The sequence below is a fragment of the Diaphorina citri genome, unplaced genomic scaffold (genome assembly GCF_000475195.1).
Source record: "Diaphorina citri unplaced genomic scaffold, Diaci psyllid genome assembly version 1.1 scaffold275, whole genome shotgun sequence".
Lineage (NCBI taxonomy): Eukaryota > Metazoa > Arthropoda > Insecta > Hemiptera > Psyllidae > Diaphorina > Diaphorina citri.
The window spans coordinates 246,783-272,572 of record NW_007377711.1 but is presented as its reverse complement, the minus strand read 5'-3'; the positions used below and the strand labels follow the sequence as shown (position 1 = coordinate 272,572).

General features: G+C 36.7%; 1 protein-coding gene across 1 annotated transcript in view; it reads right to left on the bottom strand.

Annotated features, from left to right (window-relative positions):
• Positions 1-25,790, bottom strand: part of LOC103506940 (neuroligin-4, X-linked-like) — a 206,102-nt gene that overhangs the window by 18,992 nt on the left and 161,320 nt on the right. Inside the window, exons 6-9 of the mRNA XM_026821909.1 lie at positions 17,322-17,510; positions 16,412-16,781; positions 12,766-12,850; positions 1,984-2,159 (exon numbers count right to left, since the gene is read on the bottom strand). Coding sequence (XP_026677710.1) covers positions 1,984-2,159; positions 12,766-12,850; positions 16,412-16,781; positions 17,322-17,510 — 820 coding nt within the window. The remainder of the gene's footprint in view (positions 1-1,983; positions 2,160-12,765; positions 12,851-16,411; positions 16,782-17,321; positions 17,511-25,790) is intronic.

Sequence of the window (25,790 nt, the reverse complement as noted above, 5' to 3'; positions counted from 1 at the left end):
AAAAAAATGGGTTGACAGCTACAATATCGTTCATGTTCTGACATGGCCAAACCCCCAGGGTAGCGCTTTGTTGGAAAATTCCGTCAAATATTAAACTTTCCAATGCACTAATTCCTTGCAGGTATCTAATACCGTCACCTATAATACATGTCTAATTGTACATCTCCCATGATATAAATAACAAAGGTATGACCTGAATTTCTGTCTATTGTTTACGGTTAACTTTGTGTCCTACCTACATAACCAGTATAACCACCGAGCGAATAACCTTTGTATATATGGCCACGAGCTAGCCCTGTACCCCAAACCCCTGTAAACTCTAACCGACAGGGGAAAGTTAGAACGATGTGGTCAAATAAATGTGGCTTTCATATACATACGAAGGTAGAACGGTATTGGTTTTCGTGGCGAACATCAAACGAGATTCAATCAACTAGATTGAGAAGTTCGACTTTTGAGATCAAAGTTCTCTCGAACAAAGTGGAACACATGTTACATTGTTTTTGTATATGGGTTGTTGACATTGTCTCGAGTCTCGTGAGACCTTAGGAGACGAAATAAGACTTTAGGAGACGACATGAGACTTTAGGAGACGAAATGGGACGTTAGGAGACGAAATGAGACGAAATGAGACCTTAGGAGACGAAATGATACTTTGTCGAGTCTCGTGAGACCTTAGGAGACGAAATAAGACTTTAGGAGACGACATGAGACTTTAGGAGACGAAATGGGACGTTAGGAGACGACATGAGACTTTACGAGACGAAATGAGACCTTAGGAGACGAAATGATACTTTGGGAGACGAAATGAAATCTTAGGAGACAATATGTTCATATTTTGTTGAGAAATTTAGGGTAGCTTTGTTTTGCATAGTGTCTTTGTACTCAGGTATGCAGGAATGTGAATTTTACCTTCTTCAGCCGTAATTCCATTAGTAACAAAATATCATTCAAGTTTAGGAAATACGCCTCCCTTTCTGTGCAGCGATTGGATAGTGAACGTTAAATCTTTTTCCTTTCACATATGAAAGATAAGAGGCATCCCTTTTATTGGACAAGGTTGTATGTATCAGTATTTTCTGATTCGTCATTTAATTGTGATTTCAACCAGTTACATTGCCTTATCCAGTCTGAGAGAGGACGTGAAAAGCCAGCAGCACGTGGTTGCCTAAACTGTTCACAAGATATTTGATAGAGGGAACTGTAACTGATCGATAGAGGATGATCGATTGATAGAGGGAACTGTAACTGACTAGTAGCACTTGGGGGCCAATCCTTTTTTTCCCTTTAAGAATTAAAGAGTATTACAATCTTCATTAATTAATTTTCTCTCTTTTGGCAACCTCGCTTTCATAAAATAGAATGAGAGCTAGGTACCGTCCTTCAACAGCTATAATACTCGGACATAGTTTTTTTTTTAATCCAGACATGAGAAAAACCCCGCTAGCGTTAATTATAATACTTGGAACTTTTACCACGTTGAAACTTATAAAAAATTCAGCTTAAATTTTCCCTTATCATGTTCTAAATTAACAAAAATAGAGCACAAGTCAAACGCAAAGCGATTGAAGGCAAAAATAGAAAACAAAAGTTTCATTTCGACGCATGCGCCAAACCAAACTCAAGCGTTATCGAGTAGGATGGGTGCCTGGATGGGTAACCAATAAGGAACGTATTATTTCTGGTACGGCTGAATTTTTGCACTCAGCCCAATGAGGTCAGTCACATTAATGAGATGATTAGAATCTCAGAGAAAAAGACGAGGTGATATGAAGTGACTTTGGATAACTATTGGGTATTTGCGAAAATAAAAAGGTATGTCCCTCAAATGAAAGGATACGAGTACCCGAATAAATTACCTAATAATATGATATCATGGTACCTACGTATCAAAGAAATAACCCACCTAGGTATAATACTTTACTCAGTATCAGAGACTCAGGTTTATAATATTACGATTACGGGTAGCAGTTGATTACTTACCCAGTTTTGGCATAGTTGGTGAAGAAGGTGACCATGCTTTCCGAGATGGCAATGTCCTGCTTGGAATAGTTCTGAGGGAAAAACGGCAAGCCTTGAACCAGAGGGAGGCCCAAAATATATGGCAGATCTTCCCCACGTACACTGCCTAGACGCTGAAAACAAAAAGAACAAAGCCACTCTTCAGGACAAATAGGTACTATCATCTACCCTAAAGCCCTGTTCAAACATAGATGCCGCCAATCGCCTCAATCCATGTCGACTGACACCGTACACTGCCTGGATAACATATAGATTCACCTCTTTACCTCGACTATGTGTGGACACAGCTTTAGACTCAGCCAGGAATCGAACCCGGAACCTCGGGTGTGGAAGCCTAGTGACCCACAGATATTGTCTACCCCTCTCTCTAACAATGACCACAAAATGATTAAAATATACCTGAATAGGTTTTAACCGAAAAAAAACCCCTAAAAATGAAAATTAAAATTTTGACCATTTTACTACGGACAATTCCCTGGAGATTTGAAATTGAGTGAGAGTGGTGTAATAATTAACAAACTTCAAAGTCTCCTCTCCCTTTTCATGGAAATTAATCAAGCAATCCTATTGGGTCCATTAGGAGCATTTAAAATAAAATTCAAATATACGAGCACTTTGGTGAAGATTTCAAAATTTATTTGGGCTCGAAAAATGGCAGGCTCGTTCGAAGAGTTTGGACACTACGCGTACACAAAGCGATTTGTCGAGTGAATACGGTTTTATGAAGTGATTAATTTTGAATGTTTCTTATAGGTTTATCGTCATATATGAGGACAAAAATAGCTGTTTAGTATACGAGTAGGTATTCAAGATAGATGTAGAAGTTTAATTTATACCATCACTGATTGTTATCCCGAGTCCGAAGTTATGAAAAACCTTACTTGAACAAACATAGGTGTTAGGAAAAATATTTAAATTCAAGGCGGGAAAAAACTGAATTAGAATGATAAGGGGAAGGTGAAAGCAAGAGTAGAAAATAAAATAAAGGTTTTGTGTGTTAATAAAATTTATCATTTTGAATTAAATTTGAAATTTATGACTCCAAGGCCCGTGTGTTTTGGGTAGACGGCAAGAATGGTGCGAAAAATAATGTATCGTAAATAAAACGTAAAATATGCTTCCATAAATATGCTGGTTTTTTTTCTCCACTCACAAAAAAAGGCGGGTAAGAAGCAACTTTTGTTCTGCACAATACGCCGTGTTGTAATTGTATTAGTTTCGCCACACAAAATTCAAAATGACTAAGAATACAGAGAGACAACACAAAAGATAGGAAAATATAAAACCGCACACAATGGGGTTTTGAAAAACTAATCTTCAAATTCAAACATTCACAAAACCCTTTCAATCCGAGATAATACCTGTGGTACTTTTGCACAATATGTATCTGCTATGTACGTATGCATAGTGCTTGAAATGATTTACCTACTTTATTTATACTAATGCATACCTTCTGTTGTTTACTGATAGATGATATGTATTTGGAAATAAACATACATACGTATAGTACAAGTAATTTAGTAATGACAGCCATTGTTTGTTCTCTTTATGACCTTATTTATATCAAACTCCTCTACCAGAAGAGCAACACAACAAAATGAAGAAGCACCTACTCTCTAATTCTTTAGTTAATTATATTGCGAATACCCTGAATTGTGGCAATCCAGGAAGTGAATTCATCAGTATTAAAAGGGCCAAAAATCTGAGCCTGGCTTTGGAACCTAACGTTAATCGGATCAGTATTACAATATTGTATTGTTACTAGTCGAAAAACTTTTAATACCCATCTACAACACAAATATGGATCCAGCTGAGTTTCACAACAGTGCCGAAGCTGTTACAGATTTGAAAATAAGCTGATCTGATAGTGTTTACATTAGTACCGATTGTCAAAGCAAGATAGTACGTAGATAGATACCATACTTTTTATAATGGCTTGCTTGATGGTTAGCCAGTAAATAGAACAAACACATCGCCTTCATTTCTAGTAAATTCTAATAAATAAAAATAGATACACCTACCTAAAGAGAAATAAAATAAAAGAAAACGGTAACATGCGCGTAAAAAATAAAATAAAAATGGGTTACCTACATCTGAGGAAACAAAATACAATGGAATGACAGCCACAAAGATGATAGTGTTTACATTAGTACCTATTGTCAAAGCAAGATAGTACGTAGGTAGATAGATACCATACTTTTTATAATGGCTTGCTTGGATGGTTGGCCAGAAGTCAACCATAGAACAAACACATCGCCTTCATTTCTAGTAAATTCTCATAAATAAAAATAGATACACCTACCTAAAGAGAAATAAAATAAAAGAAAACGGTAACATGCGCGTAAAAAAAAAGAAAAAAAAATGGGTTACCTACATCTGAGGAAACAAAATACAATGGGATGACAGCCACAAAGGAAAGAAATTTTAAGCACAGTGGTAAATTAAATTTCCAGAATAGTTGCGAAGAAATCAAAAAGCTCGACTCCCAAGTTTGAACAAATAATAAACTTAATAAACTTCTTGGCAAGACAAAATGTGACATGTTTGTGGCAATGCTAGCACTAAGGGAGGTGACTGGAGGGCTCCAGCACGATGGAAACAAAAGTGAACGTAAATGAAGATGAATTTGAAGATGGAAAATCGAAAAGACATTGATCTTATTGTCTGAGGTAGGAAAACTTTGAAGAGAACTAGCATACTATAAGCACATGGAATATTGAAGTGCAGTAGTTAAGACGACAAGAGGGCTTTAAAACGAGATACCTTTGTGGCAATGCTAGCACTAAGGGAGGTGACTGGAGGGCTCCAGCACGATGGAAACAAAAGTGAACGTAAATGAAGATGAATTTGAAAATCGAAAAGACATTGAACTTATTGTCTGAGGTAGGAAAACTTTGAAGAGAACTAGCATACTATAAGCACATGGAATATTGAAGTGCAGTAGTCAAGACGACAAGAGGGCTTTAAAACGAGATATTCAGTTTCATCCTGGTTTCTTTGAAAAAAGCTCTAGGTTGGAACACGTTCAGAGAACACAGACAATGCAAACACTCTGTACGCTTATAGACGAGACCAAAAATCTATTTGGACTCAAAGCGCCTAAAACAAATAGTTGTCAAACAAGTTTCGTTGTTTGAACCCATCAGTTAGATATATGTAGCTCTTAGGTGCTGGTCAAGAATTTGGAAGTGGTATTTATACCTCAGAGATGGAAATTGTGGAGAAACGAGAACCTGCGTTTTCTATGTAAGATTTTATTTAGTGTTGAGTGTTGTAGTGGGCGCCACACAAGATTCACTCAATTTTCCTTTCAAAGAAGCAAAACAAACGAGACAGGACAATAGAGATAATGACGGAAATCGTAGAAGGAAATGAAGAAAACAGGAAAAAGACCAAAAGTCCAGTGGTCTGGCCCGAGCTCTACGGTGGAAAAATAACACTGATGCCTACTTGCTTCACGGGTGGAAAAACTCGAGCATCTTTTGAGGGATGGAATCGAAAAATTTCATACCTACTTTACCTTACAAGAGGTAAAACTTGGTGACACTGAAGCAAAACAAACGAGACAGGACAATAGAGATAATGACGGAAATCGTAGAAGGAAATGAAGAAAACAGGAAAAAGACCAAAAGTCCAATGGGGTTAATGAAATTTTACGAAGATTGCAAAAATAGATTAAACATTATCACTACAAGCTCTCAACTTCTTTTAATTATCCCTAGACAGTTATTATCATTTTACAACTATCTGTTTTATGGACATTAAAAGACATGTCTTTTTGTCTGACCAGTTGGACATTATAGGAGCTACCCAGAAAATTTTCAGCGTGGGTTTGGGAGGGGGGGAGATCGATCATCAAGAGGCGCCATACTGATGCAACATGTGCTACACGTTGAAGTGAAACATGTTTCAAAACAATCTCAATATACAGCCAACATATGGCAATATACGGCCAACATGCAAAATGTTTCAAAGATGCTACATTGGATCGATAAGATCTTGGAGCATGCTACTTGCTTCACTGAACCATGCTTCATGTTGCCTTAGTTTAAAGGTGTCCAAACATGGTCGATAGAGTCCAAACGTAGTCTATCGACGAGACAAATCTATGTTGTCAAGGCAGTGTGGACGGTTCAGTCGACATCGATCGACGCGAAGGCCGGTCGACTATGTGTGGAGTGGACACACCTTAATAGCGTCATATGCTCGCATTACTCACTTTTTCCGTGACATACTTCACCCATTCTTTTAAAGTACTGCCGATTTTTCTAAGTTGGATGAAGGGCGACTTAGAGAAACCCACATACCTTCGGTATAACTCGAAAGCACAAAAGAAAACCTGGCCCGTGCTCCACGGTGGAAAAATAACACTGCCTACATGCTTCACGGGTGGAAAAACTCGAGCATCTTTTGAGGGATGGAACCGAAAAATTTCATACCTACTTTACCTTACAAGAGGTAAAACTTGGTGACACTTTATACTCGTATCGTCCCCTCAGCATCGGAAAGGTGGGGTTTTGATAAGAAGCGGCTGTAGGGGAGGAAGGAAGGGGATTATCACGCAGCTCATACATATTAATGAGGCAATGGAGAGATGGGTGGGATGGGGAATGTAGGAGGAGGAGGGGAGGGGGAGAGAGGCTCTAACATAACACACGTTGTGTCGAGTGTTGCTAATGTGTCATGAGAAGCATCATGAACGGAAAAAAAACTGTTAAACATTTTTCACATAATAGGTTGTACTAGCTCGCTCTCTCTCTCTCTCTCTCTCCCCCTCCCTCCCTCCCTCCTGTGGAATCTCGGAAACACGTTCTTTTTAATACCGAAAGAAAATTTTAAGCGTTCTGTGATGTGACCTACATCAGAAAACTTGACGGAGGAATACGAAGGAGAAAAAAAAGTAAATGAAAGAATGACGTAGAGCCCGTCTGTCATGCAGCATGAGCATGACGAAATAAATCAAGTTGTTCCCCAGCAAACTGCAAGAATGCAACAGATAAGGACTGGTATTCATTCCAAACAAACACTGTATTCATTACAGAATGTAGAGCTTCTGGCATTTGTGAAGATGGATTCTCTCTCTCTCTCTCTCTCTCTCTCTCTCTCTCTCTCTCTCTCTCTCTCTCTCTCTCTCCCTCCCTCCCTCCCTCCTGTGGAATCTCGGAAACACGTTCTTTTTAATACCGAAAGAAAATTTTAAGCGTTCTGTGATGTGACCTACATCAGAAAACTTGACGGAGGAATACGAAGGAGAAAAAAAAAGTAAATGAAAGAATGACGTAGAGCCCGTCTGTCATGCAGCATGACGAAATAAATCAAGTTGTTCCCCAGCAAACTGCAAGAATGCAACAGATAAGGACTGGTATTCATTCCAAACAAACACTGTATTCATTACAGAATGTAGAGCTTCTGGCATTTGTGAAGATGGATAGGGTACATTCCCAAGATCCCTATTGATGGTATATCATCTTTAGGGTTCAAAAGAAAACAGCTCATTGGAAAATACATGACAGAGGAAATTAATTTTGACTGAAGGCACACAAAATCGATAGATAGGTACTCTCTCAAAGTCAAATACACCTCTTGAATTTTTTGCTCGTCTGGGTGTTTTCTTTATGTTTCGCCCGAGGTTGAAACGAAAAGTCCTCCAATGTTTTCTAACCCCTTTGATCGTGTTTATTTAGACCACTCTCTTGGAATTTAAAATTTTTGTCGCATCCTTGCCACATTTGACAGCTACATACCAAATTTCAAGTCTCTAGCTCTTACCGTTCTCGAGATATTTTGTGTTTAAAATTTTCAATTTTCCCAGAACAAAAGAAAAATGATGGTAGAATTTTCTATGCTGAAAAAGATGCCTTTGTGTTTTGCATCCCACTTGCGGGTAATACCTACATGGAAGATTTTAAGAGAACTCTTTATAATTTTTTGTCTTCTCCATATCTATGAAAAGAAGTCCCCTAAAACATGACCATGATCTTGGACAAACCTTTACATGGCAAAAATGTCCACACATTCTACAAGTGCATATTTAATATGTTGTGTAGGTAGGTACATTATAATGTTCCTTTGTTCCAGAACGTATGTTTATTGTAATATTTGTAATGTTCCTCCGTATCTTTATGTTTCGCCCGAGGTTGAAACGAAAAGTCCTCCAATGTTTTCTAACCCCTTTGATCGTGTTTATTTAGACCACTCTCTTGGAACTTGAAATTTTCAATTTTCCCAGAACAAAAGAAAAATGATGGTAGAATTTTCTATGCTGAAAAAGATGCCTTTGTGTTTTGCATCCCACTTATTTATTCATCAAGTCTAATCTCTAGTCAATTTATGTTTTAATTTGACTTAATTTTGACTCTTTAAAAGTGACTTTGACTTTAATTAAAAACATAACGAGTGATATTTAGGGAAAATATTTTAATCATGCTCCTGTTCCTCTGTTCTAGAACGTACGTGAGAAACGCCTACGTCTATCATCTGAACGAAATCTTCTCCACAATTCGCAACGAGTACACGGACTGGGACAAACCCATCCTGCATCCCATCAACATCCGAGACTCTATCATGGAAGCGTTGAGTGATGGACACACAGTAGCTCCAGTTATCCGAGTGGTATACCTGCATGCCAGACGGGGGGCTAAGACCTATATGTTCCACTTTGCCTACCAATCCAAAGACAGCGAGTATCCGCAGGTAAGTCTTACTGATGGTCTCTAATCTGAGTGTAAACTGAACTGAATCCTGATTGCAATACATAGATGACTGTTACCTAAAGTTCCTCTATCATTTGACGAAATAGGTGGGTAAGTCAAGGTTCTTGGTATACATGAAGATAAATAGCGCCCAATTGATTATGATTTGTCTAATCTTTACCTACTGTATGTTAGAGTTGGCCTTTCTTCAAGTTTATACCTTAGAGACGTCGAGAAGATTAAGTACTATTTTATGTTCAAAGAGGGCATGATTAAAATATTTTCCCTAAATATCACTCGTCCAATGCTGCTATCACATCTGAAACTGCCCAGTTCCCGCTTTGTGTGTGCCCTGTTTGTGTTTTCAAAAATCCTGGAAAAAAAGACAATGTACAAAAAATAGTTGGTTAAGGTCATTAGCAAAATAGCAACACAAATTAATTTACTCCTCTCACTCAAGATGAAAACCGCTTATTTAAACATTATGAGTATAAGAATGTGGAGAAGATTTCGTTCAGATGATAGACGTAGGCGTTTCTCACGTACGTTCTAGAACAGAGGAACATTATAATGTACATGCGTTCTAGAACGGAGGAACATTACAAATATTACAATAAACATACGTTCTGGAACAAAGGAACATTATAATGCCAAAGGACAAAGGAACATTAACCTGCCTCGGTGGCGATGATATCATATTATTAGGTAATTTATTCGGGTACTCGTATCCTTTCATTTGAGGGACATACCTTTTTATTTTCGCAAATACCCAATAATTACCCAAGGTCACTTCATATCACCTCGTCTTTTTCTCTGAGATTCTAATCAGCTCATTAATGTGACTGTCCTCATTGGGCTGAGTGCAAAAATTCAGCCGTACCAGAAATAATACCTACGTTCCTAGTTGGTTACCCATCCAGGCACCCATCCTACTCGATAATGCTTTTTGGTTTGGCGCATGCGTCGAAATGAAACTTTTGTTTTCTATTTTCAAAGGCATAATTTACAACACTGGTTATTATGCTGTGGTACAATAACTTGTAGCGTGCCATAGGAACTAATCTCGAGATTCGTTTTATGAGTGATACTTTATAGCTTTTAATTTGATTGAAAAGTTTAGATAAAACTAAAGTTCAGGATAAAACATGACGGAGAGAGTGATAAATAAGTTCAAAATGGGAAGAGTTAAGTGCTCAGGGAAATGGGGACTTGTCCATTTAAATTCTGTCGAAAATCCTCTTTTTTGAATGGAACGACCGAAAGTTCAATGTCGGAACTTTGTAAATGACTTGGGAGGCTTTGGAGAACTAAAGCCCAGCTCTTTGCTGTTCTTGCTCTCCAACACAAATCTCTTTGTTCTTTACTACTTAAATTATCTGACAGTTTCTGTAAACGACCGAAGTTCAATGTCGGAACTTTGTAAATGACTTGGGAGGCTTTGGAGAACTAAAGCCCAGCTCTTTGCTGTTCTTGCTCTCCCACACAAATCTCTTTGTTCTTTACTACTTAAATTATCTGACAGTTTCTGTGTCAGTTGACATTGTGATAGACTGGCTCTTCTATGTTAATGTTCGTTTGACTTCCATGGATTTTCTTGAACTCTCAATACTTAAGGTGTGTTATGGGTATTTGTGGTATCCCCCCAAAATGGTGTACTTGTATATTTAGTGGTGTGTTTTGGTGACTGACGAAATGAAAGGCATAATTTACAACACTGGTTATTATGCTGTGGTACAATAACTTGTAGCGTGCCATAGGAACTAATCTCGAGATTCGTTTTATGTGTGATACTTTATAGCTTTTAATTTGATTGAAAAGTTTAGATAAAACTAAAGTTCAGGATAAAACATGGATTCGAAGTCAGAAAAACAATATTATAAATTCTTTCTCCGAAATAAATGATTTAAAGATATGTTATTTTCGATAACACAAAAACAAATTTTAGAACAAAAGGCATTCAACTTTTACCGCGACTTTTACTATGAAGCATCATAAAAGTAGGATATAAAACATGTATAAGGGGAGATGGAGAAGGAAGACTGTATCCTTGTTAAATCGGAATGTAAGGCTTAGCCCTTGTGCTAAGCTCTGGCTTATTATTTTGCTTTAATGAAAAGGTTCTCGTCACCATAGTACATTTACTCCTTGAAAATCTCCCCAGGATCCTTTCTGTTGAAGCGTTTAAGGAAAAGGAAATGAAGGTGGGAAGTGAAAATGGAGGTGAATGGGAGAAAACAGGGAAAGGAAAGGGACGAGGAGAGAAGGAAGAGACAGGTTGTGGTTGATGAGAGAGATTTATCTTCAAATAAAAACAAGCTTTTGTCTGTTTTGGCCTGAACACACAGCGCACAAATCCTAATACCTTACCTACATTTATCCGTTATCTTGTGCCGGCAAGCTGTATTAACACTGATAACATGGCCAGGTGGCAAATGACCACAAAGGGCAGAAACTTTTTCGGGTTTGTAAAAAACCGTGACGCGGTTATACCTAGAATAGTTTTATTGTTTTTGCGGGAAACAAAATTTTAAAGCTTTTTAGTAAATTTCGTTTCTCCGCCGCGCCATCAGGACAAACATAAACAAAGTGGTCATAAAAAATATTACAAAAATGTAAACAACAAATGACCACAAAGGGCAGAAACTTTTTCGGGTTTGTAAAAAACCGTGACGCGGTTATACCTAGAATAGTTTTATTGTTTTTGCGGGGGGCAAAATTTTAAAGCTTTTTAGTAAATTTTGTTCCTCCGCCGCGCCGTCAGGACAAACATAAACAAAGTGGTCATAAAAAATATTACAAAAATGTAAACAAAAACCGCATGTAAATATAAATAACGGCATGTTTACATTTTGATATTGAATTTTCCATTTTTTATTATTATTATTATTTATTTTTGTCTAGGACTTGAGATTTCGAACTGATTTACGACTATCTATGCGTATGCTGTAGAGTGTAGTTCGTCCAGCAAGGATCTTATCTGGGGATCGTCATGTTTTTTACTCAAGTCTAGTAAGGTAAGGTAAAATCCATTACAGACTGAAGAGCAGGTTATAAAGCTAGCCAAACGGTAATGCAGCCCGGTGCACTTTAGAAGTGGAAGGTAATCATAATTACGGAGTAAAGTTTCCCAAGTTTAGTACTTTACATATTTTTCCCCCAACAAGGTGCATTTCTGCACGCATTTCTACCTTAAGTAAGTGGATAAACCTTAGAGTAGATATAGGTAATAATGGCTAAACAATGTAAACAAACCCAAGAAGTTTTTAATCTATTTTAAAACGATAATTGCAAACTTTGCAAGTGTTTTGTGCACTCCCTTTATGCGATCTCGCCTCTGAGTCCTCTTCGACTATCATTTGGCTTTCTTCGTTCAAGTATAGAGGTCTGGAAAATTAGTAACTCAAAACTTCAAGTTCTCTGTGTCTTTAAAGTATCTGTCCCCAGGATTTAGAGTCTAATGTTGACTAGATATAGGTCCAGTATTGGATGGTTTGCAAGTGTCTGGACTTGCACAGTTCACCATTAGGTTATAGACCCGGGTGTTATTAGGTCCTCGAGAAGAACCGTTTCAAAGCCGAAGCAATTAATTTTGAATTTCACCTCAAATCAGAACAAAGCTGGAGCTGGTATAATAATGAGGAAGAAGACGATCTCTGCCATAAAACACAAGTAGATACTCGTAAACAGTTAAATACCCATAAGCAAGTAATGTGTGAAGAAAGTGTGCTAAAAAAGAGGGAAAAAGAAAGAAGAAAATCCCCCACACAGTCGGTAAACTTCCGTTTTACAGCCGTAACTTTAAGTACCCTATACACCGCCGAAAGTTTCAGAGGGAACGGGGGGAAGGGGTATTATATTGTATGCTAATTATTATTCGTCTGCAAAGTTGCGCTTGAGGAAGGTTTCTCACCTACGGTTTCCGAGTTTACTCCCAGCAACGACATTGCTTAATTTGACCACATAATAATAGAGCTCTAAGGGTTAGGTGGTAGAGAACGCCTAAGGCGTTAACCTCGCCTAGTGGTTACCTTCCACTCCAGAGTCTATTATTATTTTTGTCCCAGTCCGTGTACTCGTTGCGAATTGTGGAGAAGATTTCGTTCAGATGATAGACGTAGGCGTTTCTCACGTACGTTCTAGAAAAGAGGAACATTACAAATATTACAATAAACATACGTTCTCAAACAAAGGAACATTATAATGTACCTACCTACACAACATATTAAATATGTACTTGTAGAATGTGTGGACATTTTTGCCATGTAAAGGTTTGTCTAAGATCATGGTTATGTTTTAGGGGACTTCTTTTCATAGATATGGAGAAGACAAAAAATTATAAAGAGTTCTCTTAAAATCTTCCATGTAGGTATTACCCGAAAAATAAAGTTTTCTAATATCAAGTCGAAAGAGCCATTTATGTTTTAACACAGCCATTTCCATTCTTTTCAAAAGACCTGCATTTCCACTTATGTACCTCACTAGACATATCTATGTAACTGTATGTAGAGTACATAGATATCATGTTTTCATACATGGTATGTACATGTTTTTCGACGTTGTACATTACTCAAGTAGTGTTTGATTCTTACTTAGGTAGAAAACATGAATAAATTACAACTGCTTTAATTGAACAAAATTACTTGCTTGATTTATTCTTATAAAAGGAAAAAGGACGTTAACAAAGTTAGGTATGAATTTCTATATTCAAAGCTTGGAGTGCCAATGTAGCAGCTCCTAATTGATCAATGAATGCCTGAAATTCTACTTTAGAATCATTTGACTTGATTGGTTTGAACTTGATAATCTGATCAATGTAGGAGGATGCAAGGGCTCTTTTGTCCTCATATCGATCAACCAACAAATTCCAGATTGTTTGATAATTACTTCCAATGGGTGGAATGCCACTACATACCGTTAATGCTGATCCTGACAATTTAGAAAGAAGATATTGAACCCTTTGGTCATCTGTCAGTCTAACATTGTTGTGGATGATGGACATGAAGGTTTCATGGAAGATGGTCCAATTTTTCATGTTTCCATCAAACCCGGGAAGTTCCAGATGTGGCAACTTGGGAGATTCAGGAATGATAGGCTCTGTGGTCTTCTCCTTGCTTACTTCAAGCCTTTGTACTGTTAGTCTGATACAACCAAGCAATTCATTGTAGCTCTTCAGGACTTGAAAGTTTGGTTCATAGGTCTCATCTTCCTTCATCTTCATCTCTTCTATTTGGGACACCAAACTTTTGAATTCCTCGTAGTTTCCTTCCACCACAACTGCTCTTGTCAAGAATGCACTCTTCTTTGTTCTATCAACGTTATACTTGGCTATGTAGTCATAGCATTCGTTGCACTCTGCAAACATGTGCGCCCTTTGCGCCTCCAACAACTTTAGAGACATCCTTTATCCTGGTCTCGGCACCAAAAAATGTTTGATTCTTACTTAGGTAGAAAACATGAATAAATTACAACTGCTTTAATTGAACAAAATTACTTGCTTGATTTATTCTTATAAAAGGAAAAAAGGACGTTAACAAAGTTAGGTATGAAAAAAAAGATGACTTGTGGAAAAATCTTGCCTATGAATCTTTTCCCTTTGGAAAATTCTAAATTTTTCTGATGTTTTGAAGAAAAACCGGGCGAGAGCATATGTGTGAAGTTAGAAACCAAAAGAAGAAATTATTGAAGCAAGGTTGCCAAACCTCACGCCCGCGCCAAGTAGAGTATTAAGATGTATTATGGCTTTAGATAGATTTTAGATAGAAATACGGTAAACTCTCAAGGAAAATCTTCCTTTTGATAGAGTACTTACTGAAAAAAGCTTTCTTGTTTTATCTTTAAGTCATGCACCTATCCTATTTGCTTCACTTCACCTGAGAAAATAAGTGAAGGTTTTTATTTTTACTTGAAATAATAAAATTTAGAATGTACATTAAAATCAATAACTTCTAGAGAACCCTGTGGACTAAAAACATCATGTGGGCGAATCAAATTGACCGAGCACAAGTTGGAATGAAAATAGCTTCCAACAGTCAAAGGGATTTTCTCATGGGTCGAGTAATAACAACTACTCATGGATGAACTGTTTTCTAAAATACATAACCGGTATAAGCAATAGTTATACACCTTACTTCTATTTCGGGATACCTTGTACCTTTGTGGATAATGCCCGCCACACACGTTCCGACCTTGGGTCTGTCAGATGATCTCAGCGTGTGAGTGGCGAAGATAGGTAGCGATTTGTGTAAGTAGAATCTTTTCATCAGCATTCGATTCAAGTAGGCTAGAGCCAACAATGAAGTGAGTTTATTTTAGTAGATCAACGAAAAGTCGAGTTCGAGGAAGGAGCAACCTACAAACTTGACCTACAACCACACTGTTGTGTTCATCACCTTGGTTCCCATCAACGTCTTTAAAATATTCAAGCTTGATACCATCACCCTCTCCTCTGCTTTCCAAAGAACATCGAACATTTTAACGATAGAAAAACAGTGAAAAGAACAACGAATGTATAAAGAATATGATAATGCTGTCTCCTGCGTCTTGTGAAAAGTTTTGTTTGAAAAAGAAGTAATTGTCACGGAAAATAAACTTTGGCGAAAAAAATTAAAAATAAATGAAGTGCTGGATGTGGGGGTGGGGGGGGATAACGTTCGAAGGAAATGGAAAACAAATGCGGAAAAAGGCTAACAACGTTATTCTCTCTCTCTTGGGAGGATTTTTTTTTTTTTTAGAATTTTTGTCTTTTTCCCCCTCTTGTCTTTCCTGGCTTTCTTGTTTTCTAGATAAATATTTAACACGTTCAACCCCAATACCGTCATACAGAGTAGGGAAAGAGAAGAACGAGAAAACAAGTTTGAAGGATATATAAGGCATATGGGTACTAATAAACCACCTAAAGTGAATAATGGTGTGTAGGTAAAACGTTAGGAAACAAAGAAGTCTGATATTTTTGTCTTTACTCACTAAGTTCAAATTACGAATAGCGTAGGTACACTAGGTACTCAAGAGGCAACCTCATACTCGTATACGTACTCCAAGTCCCATAGGAATCTTCAGTTTCCTTAGGGCTCCAACACTTTTCTAGTTTGACATTACGCTCGAGGGACTAGGTTGGATATGTTGGTTGTTGGTCTTGTGCGTCATTGTTAGTGGGTAAAGTCGGTAGAGTAATGGAGTCAGATATGTTCTTGCCAACATTATCAAAGTTCAAAGTCTCAGGCTTTTGTTTACTTTAATTTCCTCTCGAAAACCCAGGTGAAAGTCCAGATTTTTTCACAAGAAAAACTTTTGAATGGAGTTCAGGAAATTTTAATTTTTTCGTTTATAAATTAACTTTTGCAGAAAGGGTTTTAAAAAGTTTTCTTCTTCCGAATTAAGAGGAGAAGAGAGAAATCCAAGAAAAGGTAACTGAACCGCGAAGTGACGCAGAAGAAAAATTTAAATTTACTCGAGATTATAAAGTTTCGAGGGTTAAAAAAATATCAATTAAAAATGCAGAGTGGAGCTTTTGTTTTATTTGATAATCTTAATAGAAATAATTTTATAAGAAGTCTTTGTAAATGAGTTACGAGGATCAAAATGCACTTTACCTGACCTCCGATGATAATGAGATTAGAATTAGATTTACCACATAATTCCAACCAACACTACAATTTGAGCTTTCAAAAAGCATACTGATCTTTCATGAATAATCTTACCTGAGCACTCTGTTTCTCTGGTCCTCTTCAAAGCCATACTGAATATCGTTGGCGTTAAAGTTCAGATAACTCTCCGTCGTGACAACGCCCGCCATCAGCGGTGTCGTTACGAAGTTATCACCTGCCTTCTCCAGCGCTACGTTTGGATCCGTGAACAAGTGTGGTCCAAAACCGGCTAGAAATCTCGGCGGTGTCAGGTTCACTTGGAGGAGAGAAGCTAGGGTGTGTGTTCGCAGGCAAGGCGCAAGGTTATCACTGAGAGTACAGCCTAGTTGATCGGCCACGTTGCTTCGAATGGAGTCAGGATCGTGGACAAAGCTCCAGGGGGAGAGAATGGAGCCGCTAAGTAATGTTACTCTATGGAAGAGACCTGTGAACAGCAAGTAGGAGGTAAATCAGAAATCAGTATAGGGTAGATTAGCAGCAATGTGAACATTCACTGAGAGTACAGCCTAGTTGATCGGCCACGTTGCTTCGAATGGAGTCAGGATCGTGGACAAAGCTCCAGGGGGAGAGAATGGAGCCACTAAGTAATGTCACTCTATGGAAGAGACCTGTGAACAACAAGTAGGAGGTAAATCGGAAATCAGTATATTAGGGTAGATTAGCAGCAATGTGAACATCAAATAGAGGGTGGCTCAGAAACGTTGATGTGGCGTGTTTTGTTGTTAAGACTGAGATTTCAACAAATAATATTTTTTTAAATTTTATTCATATTAACGGGGGCTACCCATTTTATACAAGTCCCTACACTTAAAACTACACTTAAAAATAATAAAACACTATGCAGGATTTAGCTGTGAGATTTAAAATCAATGTGATTTCTCAGTTTATTTAGCCTTAAAATATCATTAGTACAAAACAACACAGTTTTAATATCAGTTTCTTCTAACTACCATGGCTGACTTACCTTTAACGGAAGGAGTGAGGAGAACTATATTGACTAAGGCAGCTCCGGTATCATGACCAAAGAGTGTGATCCGAGTCGGGTCACCTCCAAACGAGGCGATATTGATTTTGATCCACTCCAATGCTGCTATCACATCTGAAACTGCCCAGTTCCCGCTTTGTGTGTGCCCTGTTTGTGTTTTCAAAAATCCTGGAAAAAAAGACAAAGTACAAAAAATGGTTGGTTAAGGTCATTAGCAAAATAGCAACACAAATTAATTTACTAGTCCTCTCACTCAACATGAAAACCGCTTATTTAAACATTATGAGTATAAGAATGATGATGTATAATTTTTCAAATTTTAGTATAATTTTAGCACGAATCTAGTATAATTTCACTGAAGCCATCTGACAACACTGGAAGCCCTCTGCACGTAGAGGTGGCGTGGAAAGTTCATGCATAACTATGACATCCAAGTCCCCAAACTTGTTTTTGATGTTTGATTAGAATACAGATGTAATAAATAATACAATAACTCGAATACAATCGGAGAAAACGTGGAGAGATACAAACGAAGATTGGGTGAAGGGAAAATGCAGAAACTGCAGGAAGAAAAAAAAATTCAAAAAAGATATGAAAGAGATCCAAAAAGGACAAAACTTGTTTTTGATGTTTGATTAGAATACAGATGTAATAAATAATACAATAACTCGAATACAATCGGAGAAAACGTGGAGAGATACAACCGAAAATTGGGTGAAGGGAAAATGCAGAAACTGCAGGAAGAAAAAGAAATTCAAAAAAGATATGAAAGAGATCCAAAAAGGACATGTAGCTAAGAGTAGACTCTCGCAAGAGACTTGGACAAATCAACACAACACAACATCGTGATATATAGGATGCGTTGATCAGACATATGAATATTGGAGATATACATAGTACCTACTTGTAGATGCCTACAGAGAATAAAACCTAGGGTCTCTGCTCTCTAATATGTTCGAGCACCTATTTCAAACAAGAAAGTTTTATCATAATTCTATCTTGTTCGGTGATAAATGTTCCAGCCGTTCTAAATAGCTTTCACATTATCTATTGCAGAGATAACTGGGACATCCTGTAATACATCTGCTCTCTAATATGTTCGAGCACCTATTTCAAACAAGAAAGTTTTATCATAATTCTATCTTGTTCGGTGATAAATGTTCCAGCCGTTTTAAATAGCTTTCACATTGCAGAGATAACTGGGACATCCTGTAATACATTTATATCCTTTCAAATGATCATGATAGTACTAATAATAATTATCTTTAAATTTATTAATCGATGGCAATCTTCCAGAAAATAGGGAAGAGAGTTTTAGGAGAGATTTTTTTGGAAGAAAATCTCAAGAAACTAATAAAACACCTCGAGACTCAAAACAGCAAGGTTCCCTTTCGAATCCAGTGCTGAACAAAGATATAAAGTTGTTCTGTTTGATTCTGTCAATGTAATTGGGATTGCTTAGGACAAAATGGTGGATAGGAAAGCGAAAATTGTTACATTGAATTTGATGAAAAATGTGCACATTGTTGGGCATTGCGCTTGGCAATAGAAATATTGTTTACTAGAGAATATTAGAGAGATTCTTTCCAATTCCAACACTTTCGTTATAATTAATTTTGTTCACATCCTTGAAAGAAGATCCTACTGTTCGTAGACAATAATACCGGGATTATTCTTCAACAATCAAGTTTTTGAAAAGTTTAGTCCTTACTTTCTTTCGCTTGCTTTAAATATCTGTACAAGCCTAGATATCTCCTTACAAGAACCCCTGAGGACTATTCAACGTTTCTTAAAATTCTTCAATCATTCCCAAAAGACTCCTCAGGTTGTGAAAGGAGCAACGAATGTATTTTTTACTGAAATCTCTTCCTCGAAGGTCTTATATTTAATTTTCAGAAAAAAAACTTAATTAATGATCTTCATTTCAAGCAGATGCTATAAAACTCCCTAAACTTACAAGTTTATATTAATGATTTAAAGTTTTTGTTATGTTTGTTCTTTATATTTTCTGTTCTTGTTTAACAATTTGAGATGCTTTGCTGTGATGTTAGCTTTTAGTTGTTCAAACAAATGTATCAGATGTTAAATCGAATTGTCTCGACAAATATTGACTTGGACTTATAATCTTCAAGTATGAATAAGTAGTTTTCTTAGTTACTAATGTTCTTGAAGTTTTAATGCATGGATTCGGTAGAATGAAGACATTATGAACATGATATTCGGAGAAGTCAAATTTACTATTTTCTCTACAACATTAGCCATTACTCTTAGTTCTCTAAAAGAATCCCCTGAAATCTACCTTCCCAAGTCCCGAGTCCTATTTTAGATCCTGCGAATGGATCAGTGTATCCTGGGACAGTAGAATTTATTAGTGTCCCTTCCCTGTCCTGTTAACACGTTCCATTGTATCTTCAATACTATCAATCAACGCCAACACCTTGCCACTTCTTGTCGACAATGTTTTTCCAATCCCTTTTGCCAACATTAATTTTTATCGGCCCCTTTGTGTACGAGCAGCTATTATCAGAAGAAAACAATCTGTTAGGTACGTTAAAAAATATAGAGAGGAAGGGAACACGACATAGGAACGAAGGGGACGTGTATCTTTTGTGTACGATGAGTACCTATCTTTTATGCGAGAGAATTTTCCGCTTTAAAAATTGAAAATTTCAAAGTCATTCCCCGTTGACATTTTCCTTTGTTCAAAGGGATGCGGATGGTTGGAAAACTAATTCGATTACCTTGTAGAAACAGACGTTAGAAATAACTACCCCGTACACAAGTAATTCGAAATTTTACTGTCGATACAACATGGTATCTTCTCTGTTTGAATGAGGGACGTGCTTTAATTATACGAAACCATCAAGCTGTAGATACCTTCAGGATGGGATACCTTACTTCCCTTAATATTTAATGGATGTTTTATAGCAGGAGGTTTCTGAAAGACATTAACCTTAGCTTGTTAATGGGTTCTCCCAGATTTTCAAAGATTATTACGTCATCATGACGAGTTTCTATGTAGATATCTAATCTTTTAGTTGTAATAATTCTCAAATTGATGTACCTGTGTACCTATAGCATATGAGGATACAAATTTACCTAGAATTCCTAAGCAATAGTTGATTGATAAAAAAGCTCATTAGAAAATACATGACAGAGGAAATTAATTTTGACTGAAGGCACACAAAATCGATAGATAGGTACTCTCTCAAAGTCAGTACTCTCTCAAAGTCAAATACACCTCTTGAATTTTTTGCTCGTCTGGGTGTTTTCTTTATGTTTCGCCCGAGGTTTAAACGAAAAGTCCTCCAATGTTTTCTAACCCCTTTGATCGTGTTTATTTAGACCACTCTCTTGGAACAAAAACGGGGGGCAATAATTCATGGGGTAAAAGTTTTCCGTACCACAGGGGACAATTTGAACAAAAAGAAAAACTATTTGGGCACTCTTTTTTATACTCTTTGTTCACAGATATATGCACGTTTGCACGTACGCTTCCAGCTATGCCGTTAGCCGTTGTCGAATGGTGAAAAGACCTCCCGAAAACATTTTGTGAAAGGAAGATCAGAAGGAAAGGAAAGCTCATGATTTGTGATAGAACAGAGAGTAAGTAGAGAAATTTTAAATTTTTCTAGCATCACATGATGCGTCTTAGATCTATCTAATGAGCTGCAAATTACAACTCTGCCGTTGAGCCTTATACCTAGGTATTACAATAATTTTATTCTACCTAATACCTACGTACCTAGAAATAGTTGCTTGGGTTTTCGCAAAAGATAAACAATTAGGTAGGTACCTATGTACTATAGTATGTAGGTTAAACTGTAATATGCATGTAGTACGAGTATGTAGGTACCTATATACCTACCTACTTTTTAGACACCACAGTACGAGTAATTATAGGTAGGTACTTTTCATGTAAATCTTCTCACTTATTCCTCAAGTAGATAAACACAACATGCAAGCTACTACTAATGTACAAAGTATGTTGCACAGAATTATGTTCCTATATATGTTATACTCTTTTGCCTACTCCCTACCCTATAGCATACAAACCTTGTTCTCCACTTCTTATACATAAATATATGTAGGTATAATATATTATGTAGCTCAATTTACATTCTTAATTTAGTCTAAAGAGGATTAGTATACGAACATTGGTAATCGTGAACTTGAGAATCAGAACTGTAGATTTTCTCAGAATACATTTTAAGCCTGGATAAGATAAGTCAGGCTGGATACCATCAGCACCCTTCGAAACCACTTGTCTGTGTAAGATGTACTTAGCCTCCTGAGAATTGAGGAATTCTTAGTTGGTTTCGCCGAAAAATCTGGCGAAACGGGTGGAAGAGCTTCGAGAACCCCACCAATTGAAAGAAAGCCATTGAAAAAGCCATATATGTATATACCCCTTCAAAAGCCGATTTAAGATACATTATTTGATCGCTGAAATAGTACCTGTGTAATAGTATGGAACAACGGAAATATGCTGGCATGTAGGTATACTTTTCTTATTGTAAGTATTAGCAATATTATTATTGTACAGCTTCGTTTTCCGTGGAACAAGAAGGAAAACAAACTTATTATTTCAAGTCGGGCGGAAACGTAGGCACGATTCCATCTGTCAACGTCAAATTTTTTACCCATTTCCACATAATAAGTAATATGTTATGCTTGTTACAGGCTGTGCCAATGCGCCTCCTACAAAGAAAAACTCCAGAGTTCAAGTTCCTATGTATGCGATACTTTTCAACTTTGCAAAGTTGCCCCTTATACGAGGAGTTGTTCCAATTTGTCTCGAACATTCATTATCTTTCAAGTTGTGTGTGTATGTGTGTGTGTTTTTGTCTATGTGTGTATATATTTAAGTTCTCTCTTCCAGGATGTAGTTCTCTCTCTATGTAACTGTATGTAGAGTACATAGATATCATGTTTTCATACATGGTATGTACATGTTTTTCGACGTTGTACATTACTCAAGTAGAGTATTAAGATGTATTATGGCTTTAGATAGATTTTAGATAGAAATACGGTAAACTCTCAAGCAAAATCTTCCTTTTGATAGAGTACTTACTGAAAAAGCTTCTTGTTTTATCTTGAAGTCATGTACCTACCCTATTTGCTTCACTTCACTTGAGAAAATAAGTGAAGGTTTTTATTATTTTTACTTGAAATAATAAAATTGAGAATGTACATTAAAATCAATAACTTCTAGAGAACCTTGTGGACTAAACCCGTCATGTGGGCGAATCAAATTGACCAAAGACGGATGGAATAAAAATAGTTTTGAACAGTCAAAGGGATTTTCTCATGGTCGAGTCATAACTACTCATGGATGAACTGTTTTCTAAATTCGAGGAAAACACAGGAATAAAGATAAATCCATAATCGGTATAAACAATAATCATCCATTGTACTTCTAATTTGAGATACCTATTTATACCTTTGTGAATTAGGGCCGCCACACAGACCGTCAGGCAGTCGGAACGTGAAAGTACCTAATTAGCGATTTGTGGAAGTACAATTTTTTCATCAGCATTCGATTCAAGTAGGCTGGAGCCAACAATGAAGTGAGTTTATTTTAGTAGATCAATGAAAAGTCGAGTTCGAGGAAGGAGCAACCTACGAACTTGACCTACAACCACACTGTTGTGTTCATCACCTTTGTTCCCATCAACGTCTTTAAAATATTCAAGCTTGATACCATCACCCTCTCCTCTGCTTTCCAAAGAACATCGAACATTTTAACGATAGAAAAACAGTGAAAAGAACAACGAATGTATAAAGAATATGATAATGCTGTCTCCTGCGTCTTGTGAAAAGTTTTGTTTGAAAAAGGTATAAGAATGATGATATCACATAATGAGTAGGTAAGATACTAATGGCGATGATTTTCTTGCCTCAACTCCACTACTGTGTGCAGTGGTTCGTTGGAATTGGTAATTTTCCAGCAATAACCATTTCATCTCACACAACAATAGACTTCCATGTTTTCTTTTCCTCCAATATTCATTAATATAGTTTTCTGCCAAAGCGCCGTAAATAAAATTGTAAGAGCAGCGTAATGGTTTTATAACGTTCTGGTTTTCGTTCTCTGCTCTCTTCCTCTCAATCTGGAACGTGGAAAAAATAAATAAATTACCTTTACACTTTTGAGTAGTATGGAAAAATAGTAAAGCTCCCAACATTATAATGGGGAAATATTATTATATTGTGACCTAGATTCAGCTGTTGTTGAAAACACGGTGAACAATATTGAATGTGAATATCACAAAAGAGCGAAGGACAAAATACGGATGGATTTAACCTAGATTCAGCTGTTGTTGAAAACACGGTGAACAATATTGAATGTGAATATCACAAAAGAGCGAAGGACAAAATACGGATGGATTTAATGTTAAAAGTGTGGATAGACTGTCCATGGGAAAAGTTGGTGAAACTTTTTGATAGAATTGAATAGAAGTTGCACGTACCTATGCATACAGCTAGATAATATCAAGTGTTGTAATGGTTATTGTAGCATTGTATCTTTTGGGTCACTTTTTTCAACATTATCAATGACATTTTAGACCACTGTATATCTTCGAATCCTGGGAGAATAAGTGTCAGGAATGGGTATTGTAATATGTACAAGTGTCTATTATTGGAAATTATATGGATTTATTGTTAAAAGTGTGGATAGACTGTCCATGGGAAAAGTTAGTGAAACTTTTTGATAGAATTGAATAGAAGTTGCACGTACCTATGCATACAGCTAGATAATATCAAGTGTTGTAATGGTTATTGTAGCATTGTATCTTTTGGGTCACTTTTTTCAACATTATCAATGACATTTTAGACCACTGTATATCTTCGAATCCTGGGAGAATAAGTGTCAGGAATGGGTATTGTAATATGTAGGTACCTACAAGTGTCTATTATTGGGAATTAAAATATTGTTTACTAGAGAATATTAGAGAGATTCTTTCCAAATCCAACACTTTCGTTATACTTAATTTTGTTCACATCCTTGAAAGAAGGGCCACCAGGGATCCTACTGTTCGTAGACAATAATACCGGGATTATTCTTCAACAATCAAGTTTTTGAAAAGTTTAGTCCTTACTTTCTTTCGCTTGCTTTAAATATCTGTACAAGCCTAGATATCTCCTTACAAGAACCCCTGAGGACTATTCAACGTTTCTTAAAATTCTTCAATCATTCCCAAAAGACTCCTCAGGTTGTGAAAGGAGCAACGAATGTATTTTTTACTGAAATCTCTTCCTCGAAGGTCTTATATTTAATTTTCAGAAAAAAAACTTAATTAATGATCTTCATTTCAAGCAGATGCTATAAAACTCCCTAAACTTACAAGTTTATATTAATGATTTAAAGTTTTTGTTATGTTTGTTCTTTATATTTTCTGTTCTTGTTTAACAATTTGAGATGCTTTGCTGTGATGTTAGCTTTTAGTTGTTCAAACAAATGTATCAGCTGTTAAATCGAATTGTCTCGACAAATATTGACTTGGACTTATAATCTTCAAGTATGAATGAGTAGTTTTCTTAGTTACTAATGTTCTTGAAGTTTTAATGCATGGATTCGGTAGAATGAAGACATTATGAACATGATATTTGGAGAAGTCAAATTTACTATTTTCTCTGCAACATTAGACATTACTCTTAGTTCTCTAAAAGAATCCCCTGAAATCTACCTTCCCAAGTCCCGAGTCCTATTTTAGATCCTGCGAATGGATCAGTGTATCCTGGGACAGTAGAATTTATTAGTGTCCCTTCCCTGTCCTGTTAACACGTTCCATTGTATCTTCAATACTATCAATCAACGCCAACACCTTGCCACTTCTTGTCGACAATGTTTTTCCAATTAAAACGATTTTACTGTTACTCTAAACTCTGTTCAATACTTGCGCTATAAACCAGATGAATGTGATGTGAATAGGTTCTTTTACCCTGAACTCTGTTCAATACTTGCGCTATAAACCAGATGAATGTGATGTGAATAGGTTCTTTTACCCTACTAGTACAAACAGGGTCTTGAAATGTTAGACTGATGTACTGTACCCCCCAACTAAACCTAATACACTCGTAGAGTATACCAACATAGTGTAAAGTAGTCTACAAAGCTACTAACTTAATTTAAAAGAGGTTTCATTTGTTTGAAACCTAATACACTCGTAGAGTATACCAACATAGTGTAAAGTAGTCTACAAAGCTACTAACTTAATTTAAAAGAGGTTTCATTTGTTTAAAACTCAGCACATTTTCATCAGTAAGTTCTCTAAAAACAGCATGCATATCAATGGGCGAGGCCCTAATGGCCATGACTACTTCAAATTAGACTTTTGAATCTTGTACCTAACCTGGTAACAAATGATATCAAAGAAAATCACCATCATGTAAGAGAAACATTAGAAGATCACATTGTCCTTGTTCAGGTCATCATCTTAATGA